Source organism: Salvelinus sp. IW2-2015, linkage group LG15, assembly GCF_002910315.2.
Source record: "Salvelinus sp. IW2-2015 linkage group LG15, ASM291031v2, whole genome shotgun sequence".
Taxonomy (NCBI): domain Eukaryota; kingdom Metazoa; phylum Chordata; class Actinopteri; order Salmoniformes; family Salmonidae; genus Salvelinus; species Salvelinus sp. IW2-2015.
In genome coordinates this window covers 16,575,543-16,603,541 of record NC_036855.1, presented here as the reverse complement: position 1 = coordinate 16,603,541, position 27,999 = coordinate 16,575,543, and the positions used below count along the sequence as shown (strand labels likewise).

At 41.1% G+C, this 27,999-nt stretch overlaps 2 protein-coding genes across 6 annotated transcripts; one reads left to right on the top strand and one right to left on the bottom strand.

The window, feature by feature from the left end:
* Positions 1-3: 3 nt before the first annotated feature.
* On the bottom strand, positions 4-7,215 carry LOC111974614 (calcium-binding mitochondrial carrier protein SCaMC-2-A). The gene is made up of 10 exons (XM_024002487.2): positions 6,921-7,215; positions 5,297-5,423; positions 5,077-5,164; positions 4,838-4,952; positions 3,320-3,478; positions 2,526-2,678; positions 2,227-2,334; positions 1,877-2,044; positions 1,634-1,784; positions 4-1,467 (listed from the first exon to the last, which is right to left on the bottom strand). Exons 1-10 carry the CDS (start codon positions 7,077-7,079, stop codon positions 1,283-1,285), a joined length of 1,413 nt encoding a protein of 470 aa, XP_023858255.1. The 5' UTR covers positions 7,080-7,215; the 3' UTR covers positions 4-1,282.
* LOC111974615 (early estrogen-induced gene 1 protein) lies at positions 6,774-27,990 on the top strand. Of its 5 annotated transcripts, XM_070446972.1 has the most exons (13): positions 6,776-6,890; positions 12,572-12,679; positions 12,839-13,004; positions 22,718-22,838; positions 23,105-23,134; positions 25,145-25,261; positions 25,546-25,592; positions 25,752-25,897; positions 26,041-26,148; positions 26,245-26,428; positions 26,591-26,712; positions 26,842-26,911; positions 27,001-27,990. In XM_070446972.1, the coding sequence occupies exons 3-13, from the start codon at positions 12,859-12,861 to the stop codon at positions 27,053-27,055; spliced, it is 1,146 nt and encodes a 381-aa protein (XP_070303073.1). In that variant the 5' UTR covers positions 6,776-6,890; positions 12,572-12,679; positions 12,839-12,858; the 3' UTR covers positions 27,056-27,990. The 5 variants fall into 5 exon arrangements, with proteins under 5 accessions (XP_070303075.1, XP_070303073.1, XP_070303074.1 ...); XM_070446973.1 differs by lacking the exon at positions 12,572-12,679; XM_024002489.2 differs by lacking the exon at positions 6,776-6,890 and having other exon boundaries at positions 11,835-12,679.
* The last annotated feature ends 9 nt before the right edge of the window (positions 27,991-27,999 follow it).

Below are 27,999 nucleotides of genomic sequence, written 5' to 3'. Positions count from 1 at the left end.
AAATTTTTATAATTCAATTATTATTTACAAAAGTTGAAGTGAATTCCCAGTTTCAATCTAAAGTTAATGCAAAACACTCAAATGTGTCTCCAGCATGAATTAAAGTGCATTAGTATTACTCATCGATCTTCTCAAAGCTCTAAAATCATATTTGGTTTTAGGTATAAAGACATTGATTAAGTGTCCTGACAACCAAGACTCTCCTGATCTTGACTTGAGCTCAAATACAGAGATTTGCACTCAACACAGAAGTAATTATTGTGCATTTCCATAATAAACAACTAAATGTAAACGGACAAACTATTACAGTTATATATTAAGTGAAAATATGCAGGATGGACTCAAGCAATCATTTATTGCATGGTTTGCATTGAAAACATTTACAAATATATGCTCTTTAACATTGCAAAATAAGATCACATTGGCTTCTTATGCAAACACACCCACAATACTTGTACATAATATGGCTCTTCAGTTAGTTATCCATAACAATCAAACCTATGAACATAAAGCCAGTTAGTGCTATGTTCTGAACAAAAAACAGACATGCCATTCTTAACTGTCATACCCAGACAATAAAAAACAAAAATAAATGGCAGTGTTTATAAATTGTCTATCTGCACCAAGTGAGAAGGGGAAATAATCACCACGTGCTTTTTCCCAATTCTTTATATCCAAGGAACATTAACGAATATCATTTTCATATCAGGCAAATGTGGGGGGGATAGCCAGTAACTACTCAGAAAACCCATTAATGCTAAGGAAAATGTCTGAATACATCATGTTAGTCAAAAACATTTGTTGTGCATTGGGCATAACTGAAGTAGTTTCTACTTAATGAGTCTGGTGCAGTTTGCACTGTTGCATAGCCTAATTTACTGAGTGAAACCAAAGAGAGACAGGAACATTATTACAGAGGCACTAAACCACAAACTGGCAACAGCAATAATTGGTCCCCAATTACAGAGTTGCTAACCAACATTCATTGTCAAATTCTGGTAATAATTCAACAATTGATCTTCTAAAATAAACTATTAAATAATAGTAGAAATAGCAATATTGAGGGACGCCGCCCCCCTCCATTTCAGCTCACAGAGTTGATACCGTTTCTTTTCATTCTATTGTCCCTTGTTCTACTCCATCTTTTGGCATTCATAGAATGAGATGGCTCCACAAATCTCAAGTGTCAGAGATTCCTCAAGTGTCAGAGCCTCAACTCGGAGGGATCACACACACACACAGCTTTCAAAGCTGAATCATTCAGATGTCGTGAGTCACCTTCTCATCGCGACTTAACTCCCAGCGACATCTTCAGGTTCTCGTACACCACATAGCTGATGCTGACAGCTGGAATGACCTTCAGGAAGTTAGGGGCCAGGCCCCTATAGAGGCCAGTGGCCCCTTCTGTCTGAATGATTTGTTTGAAGAGCCCTGACATTGTCATCTGTGGGCTGCCCTCCATCATGGCTATAGGAGAGACATGGCACACAGTCAGCATTAGCGCCAAAGATGAATACAAAGGAACAGCAAAACTGGTAGTTATTTATAACTGCATCTCAATAAAATAAGGAAGATTTAATATATTTGAAAGAATATAAGCAGTGTAAATTAGGTGTATTGTTAAAGGTCTCACCTTGTGCCTGCATGCGGGTCCTGACCAGGGCTAGGGGGTAGCTGGCCAGCTGACCACAGGTGCTGGAGACTGTGCCACAGCCAAGCAGAACTAACACTCCCGGGTCAGTACTTTTGGTGCCATACTTTTCTAACCAGGAGTTCTTCAATGTCTGTGGAAAAAAAGAACAGTCAGAGAATTCCAAATGGAGCATACAATGCAGTGAAAACAGCTTTGTAAAGTCATATCCGGGTCTCTTCTTACCTCATACACAGCCAGGTCGATTCCAGCATAGGGGATGATGCCCATCATGTTGGGGATAAAGCCCTTGTAAAAGGCACCCAGTCCCTCTCTCCTAAAGATGTTCTTTGCACAGTAGGAGATGCCAGAGTACTGACCAGTCTTTCGCAAGGCAAGCCGTGTTTTCAGAACCTTGTGTTCAGAAATGAAAGACTATGAAAATCTATCAGGTGGCATGTAATCAGATTGAAAACATAGGCATTACTAACTTATTTGCAAATCAATCATGCATTTTTGTCCTTTATATCCTGACAACAATAATAGATGTAATCATTCCAGGTCTATGCTAGGGGGGATGATTGATGGCTGCTCACCTCCATGGGGTAGATGGTGCTCTGAGCAATGACTCCAGCCATAGAGCCAGCTACAAAACGCTCCAGGATGCCAAGTGTCTCCTTATCACTGCCAATCAAACGCTTGATCTGTGCCAGAGAGTTTTTTCAGTTGAAAGGAAAGAGGGGAGAAAATAAGATGGGGCAGACACTGGTTAGAACATGAACTTGGTCCTTACATCAGAAATTGAGATTAAGGAATTATAATAATGGTTTATATATCATTTTAAAAAGAGTAATAGAAATTCTCTAAATTAAGAAAATAATATAGGAGCAAGTACCTGCTCATAAGCCATGAACTTAATGGCAGTTTCGGGTGCAATTTTGACGATGTTCATTCCGTTCCCTCTCCACAGCGACCTCATCCCACCTTCTTTGATCATCTGGGTGAGCCCACTCATGATGCACATGTTGTTGCTACTGGAACCATGGACCTGACAAATAAAGAATATCAATGTTTATCATACAGAAGTCACATGAACAATAACACAATTAGGGCCGTATTCTGAATTGAGATCTGTGTGCTTAACTCAAATTTTCATGCACATCTTCCATTGACGCCAATTAATGATTWACATGAAAGTCGGGCCTTTTATTCTCATAACATTTCTTCAGTTATCAGGCATAGGCTTTGAGAATGTGAACATATTTGCTCAACGGGGGGGGGGATCAGTGTGGAACAAGTCACATGTTCTGGTATCAGTTGTACCAACACAAAGATGACGCTAGACGACTTTTTCAAACCACTAACGCCAATCAGGGGTTACTGATCCCCACATTGCTATCACGTAAAAGCAGATCTAATCTCTCCAATCACAACTCACCAGTGACGATGTGCTGGCTCTTAGTCACTAACATCGGTCAGCTGAATGAGCCAGTGGGAACGAACAGCCGCCAGGACTCTTGCCCTCTGTTCTGGCACTAATCTACGTACTCATTAACCCATGTATGGCTCTTAGGTAATCAATGAATAGGTAATTGAGGGCTAGATGTACCATTACTAGGACTCAAACTGTTGTTGGGAATACAGGGCTGTCATACTATCTATTAAGACAGTAGATCAAGGGCTTCTTACCTGCATGAGTACTTTGAGACGGTCTAAGGGGGCGGTGAATGTTCGGGACACTGCTCCTGCACCTCCGCCTGCAACCAGATGCCTCCACCACATTCCTGTCAGTTTTTCCTCTGTTGTGAAGTCATCAGGCACCATCAGATTCTCACCTACATCAAAGAGCTACAGAGAGCAGAAAGATATAGAACATGAGTATTATTATACACTATTAGCTTCTCTTTTGGCCCAAAAGACATTGGAGTTATCTAAGAGCAGTTTGCAATTATAAATATAGTCAAGCTATTAAAAAAAAAYGGGGTGACTGAACATTTTTCGGTGTGTGTGATTTTTAAGGCCCCATGTATACACAAACCTTTCATCTAGATGTTGGGACAGGGAAGAGTGGTATTGACAGTGAAATGTGCAGCGTGTGTCTGCCCTCATCCCTCAAAACATAGGTCACCGGTCATGAGGCTTTAGGTCAGTGATTACTTCATGTTCTGTGTTAGGAAGCAAGTTGAATTCTGTTGTTTCCTGCTCTGTTATTTCTGGGACATTTCTTTGTAATCTTATATCAAACCAGAGAGAACATAAGGGCGCTTGTGCTTTGATGTCATGGTTCAGACTGCTGATATTATAAGGGTATAGAATGGAGTGCATGTTCCCTTGTTGTAAAAGCTATGTATTACATAATGACAATTTGAGTCAGCCAGCGAGACTCCCCACTCTAGACATAGCTTTGGGTACAAGTCCCTACAGAGGTGCCTTTGCAAAGCCACTGCCAGAGTACAGGCTCTATCCCCCTGAAGCTTTACCATGCCAGGGATGAATCACCAGCTGAAAACTATTTCATGATCGCCAAGTTGATATTAAAATCATGTTATATTAGTGTGAGTAACACTGCTGGCATGAGATGGTCAGGCCAAAGTGACTTGAGTGAATGCCGTGGGACATTTTCTTTGGCCTTTGTTTTAGGTGGTCATCCCATCTCCAAGCAATGCTTCTGAATATATTTTGCCCCAGCTCGGCTTACAAATGTTGTTCTGTAGCTCTTGACACATAGGAGAGGTAAACAGACTAAGATTTAAAGCTGGCTTTTCTTATTAAGACATACTGTATTTCATTACCCCACCCGCATGCCTCCCAAGAACACACTGTCCTGTGAAAGTGGTTCTGAATACAGAGGGGATAATTTGAGTGTCCTCTTAGCACTTTACAAACGTAATAAACATTTTACACAAGGAATAATTAAAACTGTAATCAACATTTGATATACAAGGGGGTAATTCATGAATCATGTAAATCATGACATTACATTCAGAGCGTTCCTATCCTATTTAAACACTAATAAGACTTAACTGGTGACGCACGTCCATTCACAGTGTTAATCTATGTAATAGGATTAACATCCCCATTCACAAATTTGAACTTTCAGGGATTAAGTCAGTGGATACAGAGTGTACTCAAATTAATGTGAAATAGAATGGTTCCCTGCTTGCTGGATAGCTAGTTCACACCCCCCGTCCTAACCACCCTTCTCACCGTGGAATGTTTCCAGTAGAGGGTGATCTCAGGGATGTTGTTCTCTTTGGGCTGTAGCAGAGGGTAGTTTCTCCACTCATTCCAGTCGGTGGTCATTGTGCCATTCTTATCCATGCTATTGACAAAGATGAAAACAAAACCATAAACTCTTGAGAATGTGAATCAAACTGGTAACAAAAGATATACCGACAAGATTGACCAAAATCTTAAGGGAACACTGCTCCATCCTAATATCTTACCTTTGTAGAATCTTCTCGGCATGCTGCTGTGATATGTGAACACCAAGGTCCTGGAGTGACTCCATGATCTCCTTAGAATATATTTTACCTGAATCACAATGGAAGAAGACAATTCATCACCAATCAGAATTCCACCTAAATCGGAACAAAACATTTGAATTGTGTGGTAGCTAAGGCATGTCCCCAAACTGTAACAGCTGATTTGTGGATAATTGCATACCAGCTCTCCTTCTGTCCAGGCTCTTGAAGACAAGTTTCAGGTCTTTCTCATGATCTTGCAAATAGTTCACGAACTCCTCAAAGACCATCTGCCCATTCAGGTCCTTATCTGCACTTTTCACTACTTTCTGCAGAGGCAAACAAAACCAAATGGTCGACAACAGTGGCAAGGCACACTGACCTGCTTTCTATTATCAGACATTATAGAGGGGCCCATTGAAAATCAATCAACTGTAGTAAAGCCTAGACTGGGGGCTTTTCTGGAGGTGGACAATACTAATGGAATGTATTGTAAGCACCTGGAAGGAGGGTAAAGTGTGAATAATTTCATTCTCGATGGTGTCATCACCTTAATGTCCAGTCACGACAAACCATTTCAGCAAAGTCTCTGAGAGGCAAAGACCACAAAGGTCATATGTTGAAAGCATGCTGACTCAAATCTAGGCTAACCTGTCCTACATTCACTGTCAAATGTGACATACGGCTGGATAGAAGGAATGTACTCTATGGGAACACTGTCACATACTGTAGTTCAATACAGTAAATCAAATATCAACACCGGCCCTATTTTAGACCAGGTAGACAGGCTTAGTGTGAGTTTGCAGGATATAGATAGATGTACCAGGCACTATTACCCACCCCTGAAGACATGAAGGCTCTAACCACAACACCAAACTCTGCAATCAACACCATGCCTTGCCTATGATAAGTGGGTCAAACAGTCTTGGGGGTCTTGAAGCTCCAGCCAAGACTTGCATGCAGTTATTTAATCATTCCATCATCTTCCAGTGATTTCTTCAAGCTAATTTGCAACCCTGAATCTGATGGTTTAGGGCTCCAGGTCATTGATTATATCAATAAGAGGGTCTTGCAGGCCAATAGTTTTAATTTGCAAGCCCTAGGAACCATCAATGTGTAGCCAAACAATAATAATCCATCTATGCACTATTTGATCTTTTGAAGATAAATAGTTGAGTTATTCAATTAACTTAAACACCTTCATGAAGTAATTAATTTTTTTAATATATTAAGCATCCTTATGTCATTATGTTTAACATTATGTTCAGATAGGTGAACTAAATTGCATGGGAGCACTGGGTAGGTGTAGAGTTTGAGGTTAGTGCTATCTGGGATCATTGGGACGTTCCTATCTTTAACCTAACCCCTACTTTTACCCTAAATTTATCCCAATCCGTACCGTTTTAAATGACGTGAGTTGGGACGTCCCAAAGATTCCGTTTATACTTTTCCTTTTGACAAACGCATAGCCAAAGTCATAAACGCCGCCCATTTATAAAATGCATTTCTTTAAAAGTAATTTTAAACCCAACTGTAAACACACTGCTAACCTTATGCCTAACTTTAAATTAAGACCAAAAAGGACATTTTAGTTATGAATTTTTACTTTATAGGCCACTTTGACTGTGGTAACTAGTGGAAACCGTGACAAACCGCGAGTACAGGAAGAAGGGGTTTGTACTTACAGGAAACTACGACAGCATGATCGTTACAAAAATGTGTAATTTTGAGGAATAGCCAAATCCAACAGTCAAAATGTAAAACGTGATGTGAACCCCACCGAAGCATAAAGACATGTAAGTAAAATAATATACTACAAGTTTTACCTTTCTCCATTTCCGATAAGTAGAAAACTCTTGTGAAGGTAGAAACACACTCAATTTGAAGAGCGATTTCAACTCCGATGGTAGTCCATTGGACTCAAAATACTCGAATTCAGTCGCATCCGAATTTGGAACAGGCACATAAAGGCACAGGCCAAGCATATTTAAAGTAAAGGTAAACACGTTCCACAATAAATAAATAAATAGCTAGTAAGTACACCAAAGACTGTTTAACTTCGCGTGTTAATACTAAAATGCCGGTAAGGAAGTGCGTTGTGTTATAGAAACCCATGAAACCACTCCCTTTTAAAAACAGACCTATTTCATTGGCTCCTACGATGTATTTTTTTCCCTACTCCGTAACGTAATTTGCTCGACCCACCACTGTATCATTCCATTGCGCCCTTTACGCAAGATCAAGGCCAATTTTGTTAGTGGTCCAGTCTGAGGGTATGCACAAATTATGGAGTGTGGAAGTAGAAAACACAGAGAGGTGCTGCAGATAATTAACAGAGACAAGTGCAGGTAATTATATAAACAGTAATAACATGTTTTGCAGAATACGTTTTATGGAACCCATTGGTCTATTGACATGGGTAGCCCTTCCCTGCAGTTAAATTACCTAGTGGCCTCATGGGTGAAATGTCAATAATGTCAATTATGAAAAAATATTKATAAAAAAAAAAAAAAAGCCAAACATTTGGTGTTTCTATGTCAAACGGTTTTGTTGTATTTCAGTCTTCTGTGATGTATATAAAGTGTAACATTGGGATGCAAACTCAAAATTGAACACATTTCAACTATATCTGATATGGTACAGGTGTCTTATTTTTTTTAAGCCCACAACCATGTGTGTGAGGTGTATACTTCTGTTTCAAAGTAGATTTGTTTAAGACTACCAAGAAACACTGTGTGACCCTGATTTAGCCCACTGCTGTAAAAGGTTGTGTTTTCATTAAAAGACAACCCCTCATAATCTGTACCCAAAAACTATTCTCAGTAAATGTAAATAGTACCATATGAAAAAGTGTAGTGTTAATGTTTAAGTGTCAAACATGAGTTCTGATGAGAATTTATGGTCGGTAGTCTCGGTACATATTTTCTATTTAAAGAACATGGCACCTCTTAGGCAATAACATCTTTAGAGATTGCAATAACTCTGGGACAATAATAGTTCGACAGGCAAGCTTCAGGGATACCAATTTGGAGTTCCAGGGCTTTTTGGCATACCTAGATTCCAGTGCAAGCCCAGTGCTAGCAGGACCTCATCACAATGAGCATTCCAATGAAACTGAAAAGGGCAGCCCTTTAATTGTTTAGGATCTCTCTGCCACCTGTAACTTCACAGGCATTTTAATAATTATTGTTTTAGCAAGGCGAGAGCAAATTGACCAACTTATAAGAATAATGTACACTACATGACCAAAAGTATGTAGACCCCTGCTCGTCGAACATCTCATTCCAAATCAAATTGTATTGGTCACATACACATGTTTAGCAGATGTTATTGCGGGTGTAGCGAAATGCTTGTGTTTCTAGCTCCAACAGTGCAGCAATATCTAACAAATAATATCTAAACATTTCACAACAATACACACAAATCTAAGGTAAAGGAATGGAATTAAGAATATATAAATATTTGGACGAGCAATGTCGGAGTGGCATAGACTAAAATACAGTAGAATAGAAAACAATACAGTATATACACATATGAGATTAATAATGTTGACATATTTTGCATCACTCAAGTGACTAGTGTTCCATTATTAAAGTGGCCAGTGATTTCAAGTCTATGTATATAGGGCAGCAGCCTCTAAGGTACAGGTGATGGCTATTTAACAGTCTGATGTCCTTGAGATTGAAAAACAGCTTCTGTCTCCCGGTCCTAGCTTTGATGCACCTGTACTGACCTCGCCTTCTGGATGATAGCGGGGTGAACAGGCATTGGCTCAGGTGGTTGTTGTCCTTGATGATCTTTTTGGNATTTTGTTAGTGGTCCAGTCTGAGGGTATGCACAAATTATGGAGTGTGGAAGTAGAAAACACAGAGAGGTGCTGCAGATAATTAACAGAGACAAGTGCAGGTAATTATATAAACAGTAATAACATGTTTTGCAGAATACGTTTTATGGAACCCATTGGTCTATTGACATGGGTAGCCCTTCCCTGCAGTTAAATTACCTAGTGGCCTCATGGGTGAAATGTCAATAATGTCAATTATGAAAAAATATTCATAAAAAAAAAAAAAAAGCCAAACATTTGGTGTTTCTATGTCAAACGGTTTTGTTGTATTTCAGTCTTCTGTGATGTATATAAAGTGTAACATTGGGATGCAAACTCAAAATTGAACACATTTCAACTATATCTGATATGGTACAGGTGTCTTATTTTTTTTAAGCCCACAACCATGTGTGTGAGGTGTATACTTCTGTTTCAAAGTAGATTTGTTTAAGACTACCAAGAAACACTGTGTGACCCTGATTTAGCCCACTGCTGTAAAAGGTTGTGTTTTCATTAAAAGACAACCCCTCATAATCTGTACCCAAAAACTATTCTCAGTAAATGTAAATAGTACCATATGAAAAAGTGTAGTGTTAATGTTTAAGTGTCAAACATGAGTTCTGATGAGAATTTATGGTCGGTAGTCTCGGTACATATTTTCTATTTAAAGAACATGGCACCTCTTAGGCAATAACATCTTTAGAGATTGCAATAACTCTGGGACAATAATAGTTCGACAGGCAAGCTTCAGGGATACCAATTTGGAGTTCCAGGGCTTTTTGGCATACCTAGATTCCAGTGCAAGCCCAGTGCTAGCAGGACCTCATCACAATGAGCATTCCAATGAAACTGAAAAGGGCAGCCCTTTAATTGTTTAGGATCTCTCTGCCACCTGTAACTTCACAGGCATTTTAATAATTATTGTTTTAGCAAGGCGAGAGCAAATTGACCAACTTATAAGAATAATGTACACTACATGACCAAAAGTATGTAGACCCCTGCTCGTCGAACATCTCATTCCAAATCAAATTGTATTGGTCACATACACATGTTTAGCAGATGTTATTGCGGGTGTAGCGAAATGCTTGTGTTTCTAGCTCCAACAGTGCAGCAATATCTAACAAATAATATCTAAACATTTCACAACAATACACACAAATCTAAGGTAAAGGAATGGAATTAAGAATATATAAATATTTGGACGAGCAATGTCGGAGTGGCATAGACTAAAATACAGTAGAATAGAAAACAATACAGTATATACACATATGAGATTAATAATGTTGACATATTTTGCATCACTCAAGTGACTAGTGTTCCATTATTAAAGTGGCCAGTGATTTCAAGTCTATGTATATAGGGCAGCAGCCTCTAAGGTACAGGTGATGGCTATTTAACAGTCTGATGTCCTTGAGATTGAAAAACAGCTTCTGTCTCCCGGTCCTAGCTTTGATGCACCTGTACTGACCTCGCCTTCTGGATGATAGCGGGGTGAACAGGCATTGGCTCAGGTGGTTGTTGTCCTTGATGATCTTTTTGGCCTTCCATGGGAATTAATATGGAGGTGGTCCTCCCTTTGCTGCTATAACAGCCCCCACTCTTCTGGGAAGGCTTTCCACTAGATGTTGGAACATTGCTGCATCAGCGTTCTAATTCATCCCAAAGGTGTTCGATGGAGTTGAGGTCAGGTATCTATGCAGGCCAGTCAAGTTCTTCCACACCGATCGCAACAAACCATTTCTGTATGGACCTCGCTTTGTGCACGGTGACATTGTCATGCTGAAACAAGAAATGGCCTTCCCCAAACTGCTGCCACAAAGTTGGAAGCACAGAATATTCTAGAATGTCATTGTATGCTGTAATGTTAAGATTTCCCTTCACTAGAGCTAAGGGGCCTAACCCGAACCATGAAAAACAGCCCCAGACCCTTATTCCTCCTCCACCAATCTTTACAGTTGGCACCATGCATTGGGGCAGGTAGCATTCTCCTGGCATCCTCCAAACCCAGATTCGTCTGTCGGACTGCCAGATGGCGAAGCGTGATTCATCACTCCAGAGAACGCGTTTCCACTGCTCCAGAGTCCAATGGCAGCGAGCTTTACAACACTCCAGCTGATGCTTGGCATTGTGCATGGTGATCTTAGGCTTGTGTGCAGCTGCTCGGCCGTGGAAACCGATTTCAAGAAGCTCCCGACGAACAGTTCTTGTGGTGACATTGCTTCCAGAGGCAGTTTGGAAGTCGGTAGTGAGTGTTGCAACCGAAGACAGACGATTTTTACGCGCTTCAGCACTTGGTGGTCCCGTTCTGTGAGCTTGTGTGGCCTACAGTATCACTTCGTGGCTGAGCCGTTGTTGCTCCTAGACGTTTCCACTTCACGATAACATCACTTACAGTTGACCGGGGCAGCTTTAGCAGGGCAGAAATTTGACTTGTTGGAAAGGTGGTATCCTATGACGGTGCCACATTGAAAGTCACTGAGCTCTTCAGAAAAGCCATTCTACTGCCAATGTTTGTCTATGTAGATTGCATGGCTATGTGCTCGGTTTTATACATCTGTCAGACATATCAGACATATCCATATGACATATCCTTATTTACAGAATGACAGAGGGAGAAAGTTCAATAACTAAAACCTGTCTAAGCATAATGAGAAGAACATGTGTGTTTTAGAGGTTGGTTTTTACACACACACACACACACTTACTTCCATTCTGGTGGAAAAAGTACTCAATTGTCTTACTTGAGTTAAAGTAAAGATACATTAACAGAATATCACTCAAGGAAAAGTCACCCAGTAAAATACTGCATGAATAAAAGTCTAAAAGTATTATGTTTTAAATACTTAAGTATCAAAAGTAAATCCTCAAATGTTCTTAAGTATCAAAAGTAAAGGTAATTTCAAATGCCTTATATTAAGCAAACCAGACAGAACAATTTTCATTTTATTTATGGTTAGCCAGGCTCCTAAACTCAGACAATTTACAAATAATGCATTTGTGTTTAGTGAGTCCCCTGGATAAGAGGCAGTAGATGATCAGGGATGTTCTCTTGGTAAGTGTGGGAATTTGACAATTTTCCTGTCCTGCTAAGCATTCAAAATGTAAAGAGAACTTTTGGGTGTCAGGGAAAATGTACAGAGTAAAAAGTACATGATTTTCTTTAGGAATGTAGTGAAGTAAAAGTTGTCAAAAATATAAATAGCAAAGTAAAGTACAGATACCCCAAAAAACTACTTAAGTAGTACTTTCAAGTATTTTTACTCAAGTACTTTACACCACTGATTAGACATAGGCTACTGAGCGGATGGTTACAGTTATCGTCCTGAGACGTACCTCTCCACCTCTTATGCATAGCCACAAGGGGTCGTATTCACCTCGTCGATGGAAGCACCAGCCTACACGATCAGTGACGCGAAAGCATCCAGGGGCGGAGCTAATTGAGCAATTTTGGTATTGGTTCGTCGTTCAGTATAAGAACCATAACCAATTTACTGTGTGGGTTGCCGGTGGCATGTCAATTGCATTTTTTCCAAGCTTTAGCTTGCGATATGTGGAAAAGAGATACAAATGTAATGATAAAATAATTAGAGGCTGTTTGAACAGAAAAGGGCCTGACAAATGTGTTGCTTGTTCTACAATGTATTGTACTCCAAGATTTCAAGACTGGTCAGTAGTTAGTCAAGAGCATTTGAGTCAGCATCGCATCAAGCACACAGAAGAAAAAGTTGCGAGGTGCCAATACACACTGTGGTCGGTCTCAAGGTATGTAACCAATGTTTTGTAGTGATAAGTCATATCAGATTGTTTCAATGTGTTATAGTCACCACATCTGTTTCGAATTTAATAGGCTGAATAAATAGTGTAGCCTGTTTTAATCTCTAACCGTTGCCATCAGCTAAATCGTTTTGTCATTGTTTACAGGTCCATTACAATACCCTTCGATGGCTTTTTTTGCGAAAAAGAAGAAATTCAAGTTTCAGACACATTTGACATTGGAGGAGCTGACTGCTGTGCCTTTCGTGAACGGTGTATTGTTCTGCAAGCTGAGATTGTTGGACGGTGGAGACTTTGTTGCAACTTCATCAAGGTAAAATGTTGCTTTGTGTTCGCTGTGCGCATGCCGCATGGGCAATATAGCAAACTATTACCAAACGGCTGTCATAATATTAACTTTAAATGCCTCATACCACCCTTAACCCGGCATAACGTGGTTTTTACTGCATTGTTAGTAAACAATGTCTGTGTACAAATAATTTCAAAGCATGTCTAACATTGTTGGATTTATGTCAGTCATTGGTAGGGTTGCAAAATTCCAGGAACTTAAAATATATTCCCTGTTTTACCCGAAATCATTYTTGGAGGATAAGCAGAATGTCTGGAAACCTCCAACCAGGATTTCTGGAAAACCAGGACATTTTATTGAAAGTTCCAGGGAATTGTGCAACCCTAGCATTACATCCTATTAAGGATTACAAAGGGAAATACAGATGCGAGCTGCCCAGTGACAAGAGTTTACCAGACGAGCTAAATTTATTTTATGCTCGCTTCAGGCAAGCAACACTGAAACATGCATGAGAGCACCAGCTGTTCTGGATGACTGATAACGCTCTCGGTACCGATGTGAACAAAACCTTTAAACAGGTCAACATTCACAAATCTGCTGGGCCAGACAGATTACCAGGACGTATACTCAAAGCATGCGTGGACCAACTGTCAAGTGTCGTCCKTGACCGAGTCTGTAATACCTACATGTTTCAAGCAGACCGCCATAGTTCCTGGTGGGAACAATAACATGGCCGGGTGGGAACAATAACCCTATAAAAGTTGTATCAATTTTAACCACTTTTTTCTTGTTGCTAATATGAACTAAGGTCCTTAGGCTTACAAAACCGTACCGCAAGCTTCACGTGTTAATGTTCAAACAAAACTCCCTTGTACAGAAGACGCCTTGGTCAAATTACTTAGTGCATTCGGAAAGTATTCAGACCTTGACATTTTCCACATTTTGTTACGTTAGTCTTATTCTGAAATGGATTAGATCGTTTTTTTCTCCCTCTAATCTAGACATTTCAAATTTACATAAGTATTCAGACCCTTTACTCAGCACTTTGTTGAAGCACCTTTGGCAGCAATTGCAGCTTTGCGTCTTCCTGGATATGACGCTACAAGCTTGGCACACCTGTATTTGGGCAGTTTCTCCCATTCTTCTCTGCAGATCCGCTCAAGCTCTGTCAGATGGGGAGCATCACTGCACAGCTATTTTCAGGTCTCTCCAGAGATGATAGAGTTCAAGTCCGGGCTCTGGCTGGGCCACTCAAGGACATTCAGAAAGAGTTCAATCTTGGTTTCATCAGACCAGAGAATCTTGTTTCTCATGGTCTGAGTCCTTTTAGGTACCTTTTGGCAAACTCCAGGCAGGCTGTCATGTGCCTTTTACTGAGGAATGGCTTCCACCTGGCCACTCTAACATAAAGGCCTGATTTGGTGGAGTGCTGCAGAGATGATTRTCCCATATCCACTTAGGAGCTCTGTCAGTGACCATCAGGTTCTTGGTCACATCCTTGAACAAGGCTCTTCTCCCCCGAGTGCACAGTTTGGCTGGTCGGCCAGCTCTAGGAAGAGTCTTGGTGGTTGCAACCTTCCATTTAAGAATGATGGAGGCCACTGTGTTCTTAGGGACCTTCAAAGCTGTTGAAATGTTTTGGGTCCCTTCCCCAGATCTGTGCCTCGACACAATTCTGTCTCAGAGCTCTCGGACAATTCCTTCGACCTCGTGGCTTGGTTTTTGCTCTGACGTGCACTGTCAACTGTGGGACCTTTTATATAGACAGGTGTGTGCCTTTACAAATCATGTCCAATTGAATTTACCACCGGTGGACTCCACTCAAGTTGTAGAAACATCACAAGGATGATCAATGGAAACAGGATGCACCTGAGCTCCATTTTTTTAGTCTAATAGCAAAGGGTCTGAATACTTAGGTAAATAAGGTATTTCAGTTTTTTTCTTTTATACATTTGCAAAAATGTCTAAATTTGATAAATTTTAGAATAAGGCTGTAATGTAACATAATGTGTAAATGTGTAATGAACTGAGAGTCATGATTAAGGGCCAACATTTTTATGATGCTTTATATACAATTACATTGTTTGTATATCACGTCAAATAATAAACATCTACATGATATAGTTGATTTTTAACTGTCTATGGGTCCCAATTTACACACGAAAAAAGTGAGCAAACTGCCCTTAACTGTAACAAATCTGACAGACACCAATGTGGGTGGGAAGTTTTGAATACTGTAAGTCAGACTGGTTGAACAATTACCATTTTCTGAAAAGTATTGTTTGTTAATATTTGCATAGAGTGAGCACTGTATTCTCTGGCGGTTTTTGTATTTCATACATGGGGCGCATGGACATTTTGCAGTGCACAAATAAGGACACACTGAAGATAAACAACTTGTGCAATATATATGATACTGCTTTTATAACTTGGGTTTCAGATATAGTGAGTTAGATTTCATGATTAATGTTTACATTTTAGTGCAAGCAGTTCACAATGCAGAAATAGATATTGTTGAAACTGGGTGGTTTGCACCCCTTTCTACCTGATGTTACATATATGAAACATTGCATAACTATTGCAAGGAGTGTTGAATTGTTTTCTTTAGAAATGCTATTAGGGATTTCCTTGGGCAGTCTAACCACGGCTTAATGTTCACGCAAGTAAAACTGGGTCTGGGTTTCTAAGGGTTAAACTTCCTCCTCTGGTTTAGTACCTAGGTCATTGTTTACTTTAGTAATATAAATGGGAACACAAAAGGATTCCGGTATTTGATCTGGGWTTGTTTGTTTTAGAGTAGGCTGGGGAGGAAAGGGATGCTCCTCTGGGGCTTTCAGTGTTTGGTAGAGGGGTGTGGGACTTCACACACTGACCTAAAGATGAAAGGTAGCCGCACAAAAACAAGATTTAGGGGGACCTGTGTTATGTCTCTTGAATCTGAGGTCATCAGCGTATTTGTCCTAGATGTCCAGAGAACACCCCACCTTATTTTATTTGATAGGATTCATATAATATTCAATAAATATAGTACTTAACATCTGATTTGGACCAAACTTCTAACAATGAATAAGACATGAGGAATCCAAAGAAATTGTCAAGTCACCCACATACACACACCCCACGCCAATCCAAACCCAACGTGTATACAGTATCAATTCTCTCTGACAAGTAATATGGAGCTGCGGCTCGGCGTATTCTTTCTTCATCCTATCGAATGTGTTCTCAGTGAATTTCATTTATGTTCAGAGAAATTAGTCATTGAAGTTGTTAGGTTTATGGCCCATCGTACATCCTGATATTACCAGGTTCTGACCAATAGATGTAGCTGTTCCTGCTATTAGTTTTTATTTTATTGTATTTTTTTAAGATTCTTTACCATTCCTCTGGAATTTCCGATAGGCGCTCTGTAGAGAACCATATGATGCAGAAAGACCTAATTGAACTTCTTTACTGTGTAGGGCCTTTGAAAGAGCACAAAAACAAACTAAATCATCATGATAACCCTTACTATGATTACTGTTCACAGGATGTTTTTCTCCTATATCTGTCGTCATTGATAAACAGAGTTAAAAAGAATGTTGCCCTCCACTCCACTTCCCTTGCAATGATACAAGACCCGCCGGGTATGCTGTGCATCCCTTAAGTCTATTTTTGAGGATTATATAACAGATTGGATGGAGACCATTTATCTGCTTGAGTTATCTGGCAATTCTGTCTCTGGTTTATCTCTGTAACCCGAGTGCAGGAAACAAGGTCTACTCAGAGACACAGAGACTGATTTGGTGGTCCCATGTCTTTGATAGAGATTGTGTGTTATCATAGGGCCTGGGGAGTACAGAACTCCCTTTGTTCTGTTGTTGCCTGAAATATACTGAACAAAAATATAAACGCCACATGCAACAATTTCAAAGATTTTACTGAGTTACAGTTCGTATAAGGAAATCAGTCAATTGAAATAAATGAATTAGGCCCTAATCTATGGATTTCGCATGACTGGGCAGGGGTGCAGCCATGGGTAGTCAGGCCCAGCCAATCAGAATACATTTTTCCCCACAAAAGGGTTTTATTAAAGACAGAACTACTTCTCAGCACCCCCCCTCAGGTAATCCCGCGGGTGGAGAAGCCAAATGTGGAGGTCCTGGGCTGGTGTGGTTACACGTGGTTGTGAGGCCTGTTGGACGCACTGCCAAATTCTCTAAAACGATGGTAGAGAAATGAGCAATTGCACGCTCCCACAACTTGAGACATCTAGCGTTGTGTTCTGTGACAAAACTTCACATTTTAGTGGCCTTTTATTGTCCCCAGCACAAGCTGCACCTGTTTAATGATCATGCTGTTTAAACAGGCTAGGATCTATTTTTCTCCACTTACTGTCTGACTGACGTGTCCAAAGTAAACTGCCTGTTACTGAGGCCCAGAAGCCAGGATATGCATATAAGTTGTACCATTGGATAGAAAACACTTTGAAGTTTGTCAATGTTAAAATTATGTGTGAGACTATAACACAATTGATATGGTAGGAGAAAATCCAAAGAAAAACCAACCAGAATTTTTTGGGGGGAGAGCCCATGCTCTTTCAATGGAAAGCTATGGGTCCTATGCAATTCCAGCTCCCAAACAGTCTTTGTTCAAGATTTCAGGCTTGTTTCTTCCCAAACGAGGAAGAATTTAGTTTTGGTACTGGGAGTCAGAGTTGGAAATCAGTCTGTGCGTGCACTTGCTAATTTTACTTTTCTATTGAACATACTTCTTTCTGCATGAAATATTATAGTTGAATTACATTTGAGGATTAAATGAAACTGTATTTTGACTTGTTTTAGTGGTAGCTTTTTGGATTCCTTTCTCTGCATGTTGAACGAGTGGATTACTCAAATCAATGGCGCCAACTAAACAGACTTTWTGGGATATAAATAAGGATTTTCTCTAACAAAAGGACCATGCATGTTGTAGCTGGGACCCTTGGGATTGCAATTCAGAGGAAGATTTTCAAAAAGTAAATGAATATTTAATCGCTATTTGTGATTTTATGAAGTCTGTGCTGGTTGAAAAATATTTTTATATGGGGTGCCGTCCTCAATCAATCGCATGGCATGCTTTCTCTGTAAAGCCTATTGTAAATCGGACAATGCAGTTAGATTAACAAGAATTTAAGCGTTTAACCGATATAAGACACCTAGATGTTTAATATCCATAATTTTTATGATTATTTATTTGAATTGCGCGCCCTCCAATTTCACCGGATGTTGTCGACAGGCGTCCCGCTGGCAGGACGCCTATCCCAGAGAGGATTTATTAATCAACTTTTTTATATGCCACGTGTCAGGTGGATGAACTATATTGGCAAAGGAGAAATGCTCACTAACAGGGATGTAAAGAAATGTGTGCTCAAAATTGGAGAGAGATATGCTTTTTGTCAATATATTTTTACATGAGTAAAACCAAGCCATGAGGTCGAAGGAGTTGTACGTAGAGCTCTGAGACAGAATTGTGTCGAGGCACAGATCTGGGGAAGGGTACCAAACAATTTATGCAGCATTGAAAGTCCCCAAGAACAGTGGCCTCTATCATTCTTAAATGGAAGAAGTTTAGAACCTCCAAGACTCTTCCTAGACCTAGCCGCACGGCCAAACTGAGCAATCAGGGGAGAAGGGCCTTGGTCAGGGAGGTGACCAAGAACCCAATGGTCTTTCTGACAGAGCTCCAGAGTTTCTCTGTGGAGATGGGAGAACCTTCCGGAAGGACAACCATCTCTGCAGCACTCCACCAATCAGGCCTTTATGGTAGAGTGGCCAGTCCTTAGTAAAAGGCACATGACAGCCCGCTTGGAGTTTGCCAAAAGGCACCTTAAGGACTCAGACCATGAGAAACAAGATTCTCTGGTTTGATGAAACCAAGATGGAACTTTTTTGCCTGTATGTCAAGCGTCACATCTGGAGTAAATCTCTACTGTAAAGCATGGTGGTGGCAGCATCGTGCTGTGGGGATTTTTTTCAGCAGCAAGGACTGGGAGACTAGTCAGTATCAAGGGAAAGGTGAACGAAGCAAAGTACAGAGAGATCCTTGATGAAAATCTGCTCCAGAGCACTAAGCACCCAGCCAAGACAACGCAGGAGTGGCTTCGGGACAAGTCTCTGAATGTTGTTGAGTGGCCCAGCCAGAGCTTGGACTTGGATCCGATTGAACATCTCTGGAGAGATCTGAAAATTGCTGTGCAGCGACGCTCCCCATCCAACCTGACAGAGCTTGAGAGGATCTGCAGAGAAGAATGGGAGAAACTTCCCAAATACAGGTGTGCTAAGCTTGTAGCGTCATACCGAAGAAGACTCAAAGCTGCAATTGCTGCCAAAGGTGCTTCAACAAACTACTGAGTAAAGGGTATGAATACTTGTATGTAAATGTAATATTTCAGTTTTCTATTTTTGACCATCCTCTCTCCCCTCAGAGCTCTAACTCATTCACTCCTGTTTTGATTCAACGTTGTAGTTGGATTTGAGGCATGTGTGGTTGCCATGGCAGTTTTTAATAAAGCCACCTGCTCTATGGAATGTGGCTGAGAACGTTTTCAGAGACTTATTGAGGGGGGTGGGCAGTGATTAGCGTGGCCCGCTTGGTAAGAACTTGAGAAGTATGTGTGTGGCAAAGAACCAAGGAATGCAAAACCGAGACAACTATATAAAGAACCTATGTGAGGAAAAAAATCTAAAATGGCAGTGAACTAGAATACTTACATAAAATGTGTTTCATTGCAATTATAGACTGTACATGGTTAATCATTAAGAGTGGAAATGGGGATGTCTAATGCATTTTAAACAACATTTAAGTAGAACCAAAGGTTTAAAGACATGCAATTTGTTGGAGTCTGTATAGGCCTACTATGACTAAAGGTTTAGAGCCAATCAAATAGTTGGAATCTGTTTTTGTAATACAAAGCAGCAGTTTCTCAAGTTAACAGGATTTTATTTGGCCAAATTGGCCTAACACACCATAGCTGGTTTTGGAACCGAAACCATACTAGAGAAGGGAAAAACGTTATCAACTTAAACAGTCCTCTATATTCACTATGTGGAAGGTTGGATTCCATCTCTTGCATTTTAGCTGTGTGTTGATGCAGAGAGGGTACAGCCCTATACTAGTCCAGCATTGTATCACTCTATCAGTCATGTGACTTCAGATAGTATGCCCAAAGATGGTGGATAAATGAAGATGTCCCAGCCGTTTACCATTGGACAAAAATGGTCACTTAAGGGGTGGTGCTCCCATAGGCACCAATGTGATAGCAGCTGGGTCTGCTTAGTTCATTGGCTGTATATGAACCAGAAAAAAGGAGCGAGTAAGATGTCTCGCTTCCTCTTCCGTCTCTGGTATGCCTAAAGTGTGACATTGATATTCAGGGTTTGCATGGTAAAAGCTGTGTGTGCATTTGGGAACATGCTGTCCCTGATGTAGAGGTACTGCAGCCATCACGTGGCTCCCCTGGAACATTTCTTTGAGCAGATGATCCTATGATGCTACTCCCTTGCATGGAGTAGGAAGACATGCCCTGGCCCTGTGCCCTGCAAGGAGCCGGACCACTACGCACCACTACTGAAGCCCCTCTGCAGCTCTATAGTCAAATGTGTCAGCTGGTTAGGGACCATGTGCTAACTGACTGCTATTCACAGGGCAAATGCTGCCTCTTTGCACCCAACCTCTATGGCAGTGAGTTTCTTTTCTGCTGCTTGCCAAAGTGCCGAAGTACTCCCCTGTGTTTATTTCTAAAACAGTGTGCTTATGGCTAGTCCCAGGTACGTCTCTGTTGGTACAGCTGCTCAGGAAGCCTGCTGCATTTGCTGCCTTCTGGGTAAATCCATTTGAATTCAATCACTTTCTGAAAGGATCCCTTTTGATTTAAACCAAATAAGTCAGTTACTTTTTGGACCTGAATGCCAAAACATTCAGGAGATAAAGTTAAATAATTTTGCATACCATACCATGATACATCCATGTCTTCATTACGAGAAAAGATAAACAGTTGAGTTTAATATCATTTTAAAAGTGTACAAACCGCGTTTAATAAAATATATTTACAATTTTAAGTCAATTGTCTAAATGCGTAAACACTGATTTTGTTTACATATTCACATATGTTGTAGCTTAGACCCTTTTTCACATCTGAGGTTTTTGTGTTGTGCCCGCCATCGGTTGAGACACAACATGCTCTTGAATACAGGGTGGGTGTCATTTCCATAATATAAATACAATTCATAGAATGGACCTATCCCTTCAGACCACTGCAATTTAGCTGGTACACCATTGACATTTTAAATTGAATTACTACCACAAAGATGACTGCCGGTCCACTGTCGAATGTCAACTTAAATGGTCACTTCTATTCTATTGTCTATATTTCTTATGATTTCAATAGGTGTCCTATGGAGGATTGACAAGATAATGTACAACAGATGTTCCTGTTCAAGACAACTATCTTTATGGTGCCATTTGAAAAAATGTCAGCCAAAACTTGACACCCACCCATATTCACACAACACAGAAACATTAGATGTAAAATAGGGTCTAAGCTCCAACATATGCGAATATGTAAAACATCTGAATTTATGCGTTTTTAGATCATTGACGTTAAATGTAAAAAAATATATATATACATTTATAAAATAGTTTGACAACCCTGTAAGGTTTTAAATGATATCAAACTCAACAGTTTATGTTTTCCAGTGACATGGATGTCTCATGGTTGAATATGCTAAGTTTTTAATCTTTGAGCACCTTATTTCCAGAATGTTTTGGCAATCAGGTCCAGAAAGTAACTTTTTGTGCACTTATACAATGGTTAATTAAATATGTAAGGAAGGTTTCGTTCAAATCAAAAGGGGTGCTGTCAAAAAGTGATTGCTTTCAAATGGATTTACCCTTCTCACTTAAATGTTGTTTGGGTTTTAACTGAAGGATGGTTGTTTCACTGTGTATGCTTTGTGGGGATGTCAGCTGCAGTCTGGTAATACCTGATTGTTTGAGCACTCCCACAAGGCAATAGGTACACACTACAGTAAACAGGCTGATCTGTCCACCTCACTACTTTTTTGCGCTGTTAGTTTTGGTGTATCCATGGCTGTTTGTTTACATTGGYGATGATGAGTCATGCATATCCAGCCCTGTAAATTTACATTAGCTCCTCATGCTCTGTAAGTTATTCATTATTTCTAGAGTCCACATTAAGCCCTGGATTCACTTGAGTTGCTTCTGTGCATTCTGAGTGGCTGGGTCCAGGCATGGGGCATGACTGTAATACTGACAATGGTTACATTCAGTTCAGTTGGGAAGGGGAGAGTGTTAAGTGAGTTAAAATGGGAAGTAGACAGATTATCACCAGGACTGTTTTTACATCAACCGTCCTTCTCTGTATACTCAGCCATTTCCCTGAATGTATGGACGGACAGGGTGACGTCAGGCACTGGCCTATTTACAATGTGAACTCTGTTTTTACAGAAGCCCACAGGCTATTGTTCACCGTTTCCTCAACAAGTTTGCTTTCACTAAAACTGGAGCAAAACATTGAAGAGTCAGGACAAAAGCACAAGTGATGTCTTATGTGCTATCGAATTAGTGACTTCTTATTGTGAGACCACTCAAACAGTAATGACTGTCATTAACTCCCTTGACACTAACAACAGTTTATTGAGGTTGATGTAGCTGTACTGTAGTGCCATGCCCGCTCTGATTCCTGTCCTCTTGTACCACAGAGAGGAGGTTAAGGAGAACTGTGTTTGCTGGAAGAAGAGGTTTACCTTTGTGTGTAAAATGAGCACCAACCCCACGACTGGAGTGCTGGATCCCGCTATCTGTCGGGTCTCTGTGCGGAAGGTCTGTTTGTCTCTGACTTCTGGGGGACCTGTCTAAGCAACACACAGCTCTTTGCTGTTATCTCTTTGTCTGTGAACATCAGGGACTACCATTTCCTGCGTGTACCGCTGTGTTATTTATCTTTCCATTCACTATTCACACCCCTGATAGTGTAAACTCTGTAGCCTCTGTAATCTGATCATAGATCAGTGTTAAACACACACACTCCAACTGTGCCAGACTGCCAATGCTCAGCAGTCATCTCCCTTTTCCTGTTTTCACTACAGGAACTCAAAGGAGGAAAAACGTATTCAAAGGTAAGAGTCCACTCCTCCTGAGCATCCCACCCTATAGCCATAAACACATTGCAGTTTACTGTAGCCTGATGTCAACACACATCAACACTGCTGTTAAGACATTTTAAACATTCACATTAGTCACCCCACTTCTACAAACACAAGCTACAACTTTGGCACTATGTATAAGCTGAGTAAACTATACTGCAAAAATATAAACGCAACTTGCAACAATTTCAAAGATTTGACAGAGTTACAGGAAATCAGTCATTTGAGAAATTCATTAGGCACTAATCTATGGATTTCACATGACTGGGAATACAGATATGCATCTGTTGGTCACAGATATATATATTTTAAATGTAGGTGCGTGGATCAGAAACCCAGTCAGTGTCTGGTGTGACCACCATTTGGCTCATGCAGAGCGACATCTCCTTCGCATAGAGTTGATCTGGCTGTTGATTGTGTCCTGCGGAATGTTGTGCCACTCCTCTTCAGTGGCTGTGCCAAGTTGCTGGATATTGGCGGAAACTGGAAAACACTGTCGTACACGTAGATCCAGAGCATCTCAAACGTGCTTAATGGGTGACATGTCTGAGTATGCAGGCCATGGAAGAACTGGGAAATTTTCAGCTTCCAGGAATTGTGTCCAGATCCTTGCGACATGTGGCCTTGCATTATGCTGAAATGAGGTGATTGCGGCGAATGAATGGCACGACAATGGGCCTCAGGGTCTCGTCACGGTATCTCTGTGCATTCAAATTGCCATCGATAAAATGCAATTGTGATTGTTGTCTATAGCTTACACCTGCCCATACCATAACCCCACTGTCACCATGGGGCACTCTGTTCACAACGTTGACATCAGCAAACTACCCGTTCACATGACGCAGTAGAGTTAAAATCAGTATTCATCTGTGAAGAGCACACTTCTCCAGCATTCCAGTGGCCATCGAAGGTGAACGTTTGCCCACTGAAGTTGGTTACGATACCGACGTGCAGTCAGGTCAATACCCAGGTGAGGAGGATGAGGACACAGATGAGCTTCCCAGAGACGGTTTCTGAAAGTTTGTGCAGAAATACTTTGTATGTGCAAACCCACAGTTTCATCAGCTGTCCGGGTGGCTGGTCTCAGAAGATCCCGCAGGTGAAGAAGCCGGATGTGGAGGTCCTGGGCTGGCATGGTTACACATGGTCCGTGGGTCTGAAGCCGGTTGTACGTACTGCCAAATTCTCTAAAATGACATTAGAGGTTTCTTATTGTGGAGAAATGAACATTCAATTATCTAGCAACAGCTCTGGTGGACATTCCTGCAATCAGCATGCCAATTGCACTTTTCCTCAACTTGAGACATCTGTGGCATTGTGTTGTGACAAAACTGTACATTTTACTGGCCTTTTATTGTCCCCAGCACAAGGTGCACCTACAGTATGTCATGATCATGCTGTTTAATCAGCTTATTGATATGCCACACCTGTCAGGTGGATGGATTATCTTGGGCGAGGAGAAATGCTCACTAACAGGGATGTTAACACATTTGTGCACAACATTTAGGATAAATAAACTCTTGATTTCTGAGATCATTTATTACAGCTCATGAAACATGGGACCAACACTTTGCATGTTGCATTTATATTTTTGTTCATTGTAAATGAACTTCAAATAAAGCTGGGGAAAGTTTATAGATGATGCACTCTCTCAGGTTGCCAGGGACCCATCCTGTGTTTTCTCACGCTATGCTTATGGATTTCCTTAAGCTAAATAAAACCCCTTTCCTCTTTGGAAATGGGCTTCCTTAAATACACACATCTGTAAACAATAGCTTTGAGGAAATGTAACCTGGAGAAAAGGAAATTAGACTCTTGGATAACCTGAGATTCAAACAAAAAAACAGGAGGACTAAGAATCGGGAGCCGTCTCTCTACATCCAGTCCCTTAGGGCTAGAAAACCTAAATGTCATGGCTACCTCACAGTATATGCAGGTTTAAAACTACTGTAGTGAAAGTAAATGTTGTTCTTTCTCCCTCAGCTGGGTTTTACTGACCTCAACATGGCAGAGTTCGCTGGCTCGGGCTCTGCAGTCCGCTGTTGTCTGCTGGAGGGATACGACACCAAGAATACTAGGCAGGACAACTCCATACTGAAGGTAAGGGACTGTGCTAAGGTGGGCAGGAGTCAAGACTATTGACCTTGGGACTTTGTCAGGGTTGGGTTTTGTTTGGTTGTGCAGAACAACTGATATAGTTTATACTTAGTGACTTTGTATTGTGGTAAAGGACCCCCCGTCCCACTGATCACCCAGGGCTGTTGATGCTCAGCACCTCAGCTGAACTTTGATATACTGTAGCTAGTGCAAACATTACTTGCTGTCCTACTTTTTATATGTTCTTATTGTAATAAAAGTAGATTTTGTCTGGATCTTCTCTGAAGGTGWCTATTGGGATGGCCCTCCTATCTGGAGATCCATGCTTTAAAACGTGAGTGACCTGACATGTTCAAATCTCTGATCTATCATTCATCGTCATGCATTTAGAAAATGTGACTCTGGCACCCCCCAATGTGGAGTCAATTAGCCCATCAAGCAAGCCTAACATTGCACAGTATAATGTGGACTGACCAGTCATGTTTTTTTGCAGTGCCCCCAGCACAGCCAAATCCATCTCCATCTCAGGCCAGGACCATGTCCTGCAGCAGGACTGTAAGGGGGAGGGCACTGGAACCCCTAACCGGCCCACTACTCTGGGCCGGTCCATGAAGCCCAGGCCCTCGATCATCAGCTCAGGTACGACAGGGCACATGGATCCGCTCAAACCTGGTAACAGTGGGTATGTTATGATAATCCATCACCACTAAACAGTTAACCTAGGTATGGGACACATGGTGAGGGACTGTAACTAATTGAGGTGTGGCTCTGTTTGGTGTCAGGTCTTCCAGAGGAGCCAGACCAGACCCAGGCAGCCAGCCCAGGGGATGTATTCCAGTCGTGCCACTCTCGCAACTCCAGCTATGTCAGCCAGCTGAGCAGGATCTCAGGTGTGGGTTCATGTTCCCCATCTTCCATCTCCAGAGGGTTTTTTTGTTTGTTGGTATTTGCACCTAAGTCTGTAATGTAAATGTCTTGTCCCCCAGGCTACAGCACAGAGCACTCCTGCTCCTCTAGTATGTCTGACCTCACACACAGGAGGAACACCTCCACAGGAAGCGGCATATCTGGGGGCCTCAGTGTGACAGTAGACACTCCAACAGAGGGAGAGAGGCCAGAGAGACCCCCTCGACCCCCTCGGCCCGTCTTGCCATCCAACAGACCCCCCAGGCAAGACCTTCCACTCACCAGATGTGTTTAGCCCAATGTGTCTGTTTTGACAATCTATGAAAAAAAATGAGTGGAACAGTCAGTGGAACACTATTGCTATTTGTATGACTGCTGTTTATCCACTGTTGCCTGACTGGGCCTTTTCCCTCCACCCTGTGACAGGAGGAAGCAGGATTTTGTGGAGAGCCATCCCTCCTGGGTGAATGACACCCGCATCGATGCCGACGATATTGTTGAAAAGATCATCCAGAGCCAGAACTTTGCTGACATAAGTAACACTGAAGGTATGGAGCCCCAACCTCACCCTGCCCTTTCACTTGTCCACTACATTTTTGGGGGGGGCTCTTTTTGTACATAACTTGTCTCTTTTGTACTGTTTAATTTGTCTCTTGGTGTGTTTATTTCCTCCTCAGATAGTAACCTGCGACTGTTTGTCAGTAGAGACGGCACCACATCCCTGAATGGTTTACTGCGCAGTAACAGGTGAGAAACCAGAAAGGGTACACGCACACACAATAGTAATACATCAAACGTACACACAGGTCTTACTCTGCCACTTTTCATTCTTTCAGGGTGTGTGTGGGTGTCTATGAGCAAGTTGTGATAGAGAGCCATTACGACTGGTGAAGATTAATTTTAATTGAGGCCTCTGCAATGAAGCTTGTGGACTAACTCTAAAAATATATTGCAGTCATCCTGGAGCACTGGCTGAGCTGTGAGCCATGAGGAGGACCGTACCGCACAGTTTTCACAAATATGAATAAATAACTATCGGACAAATGTATTGGTATTTTCTTTAAAGTACTAAAAAAAAATTAAACGCTACTTTGTAATGTATTTTTCCCTTACATGACCCAAGGCACCAGATCCTCTCTGTGATGACCGTGCTAGTCTAGTCACTACTGAAGGAGACCTGGTGATGGAGAAAGTCCTCAGCACTGTCTGACTGGTGTTTGTCCAATTTAGACTGTAGTACTCTGGCTCTCCCTTGTGGAGAAATGGTTTACTGAGCGATCAGTCTCTTTCCTTCAACCAACTATCTCAATTGCATACTCCCAAGTTTCCTCTCCACTCGTTTCCTTCTCAAAACCCATTGGATGAGAAAGCCAGAGGTCCCTCCCTTCTGACCTTCTCTTCCAATGGGGTTTGAGAAGGAAACGAGTGAGGATTATGTTCCCAAATACAGACATCTCCTATTCTGTCCATTATTTTGTAATTACAGATCTCAAGGAACTGGATAGGTGTAGCAGTTTTGGGAAGTTTTATATGCTATAAGTTCTAAACCCATTTGATGGTTATTTGGTGCAAACACCAGAGGTAAGAAGCTAGGTGGTGTTCTCAGATTTGGGCATACATATTCAGCATACTTTTACACTAGTAGATGTCTCCAAACATGATCTTATGAAGGATCATGATTTGTTTGTGTTTTCCAACCAGCAGGCTGGTTTGTTGTATTTTTTTTATTGATTTTAACACTACAAAGATGGTGAAAAGGGTCCCTGTTGTATTATATATTTTATAGAATCTCTCTCTCTCCTATTAATAAAAAAATTTCTTCTGAATGTTAACTG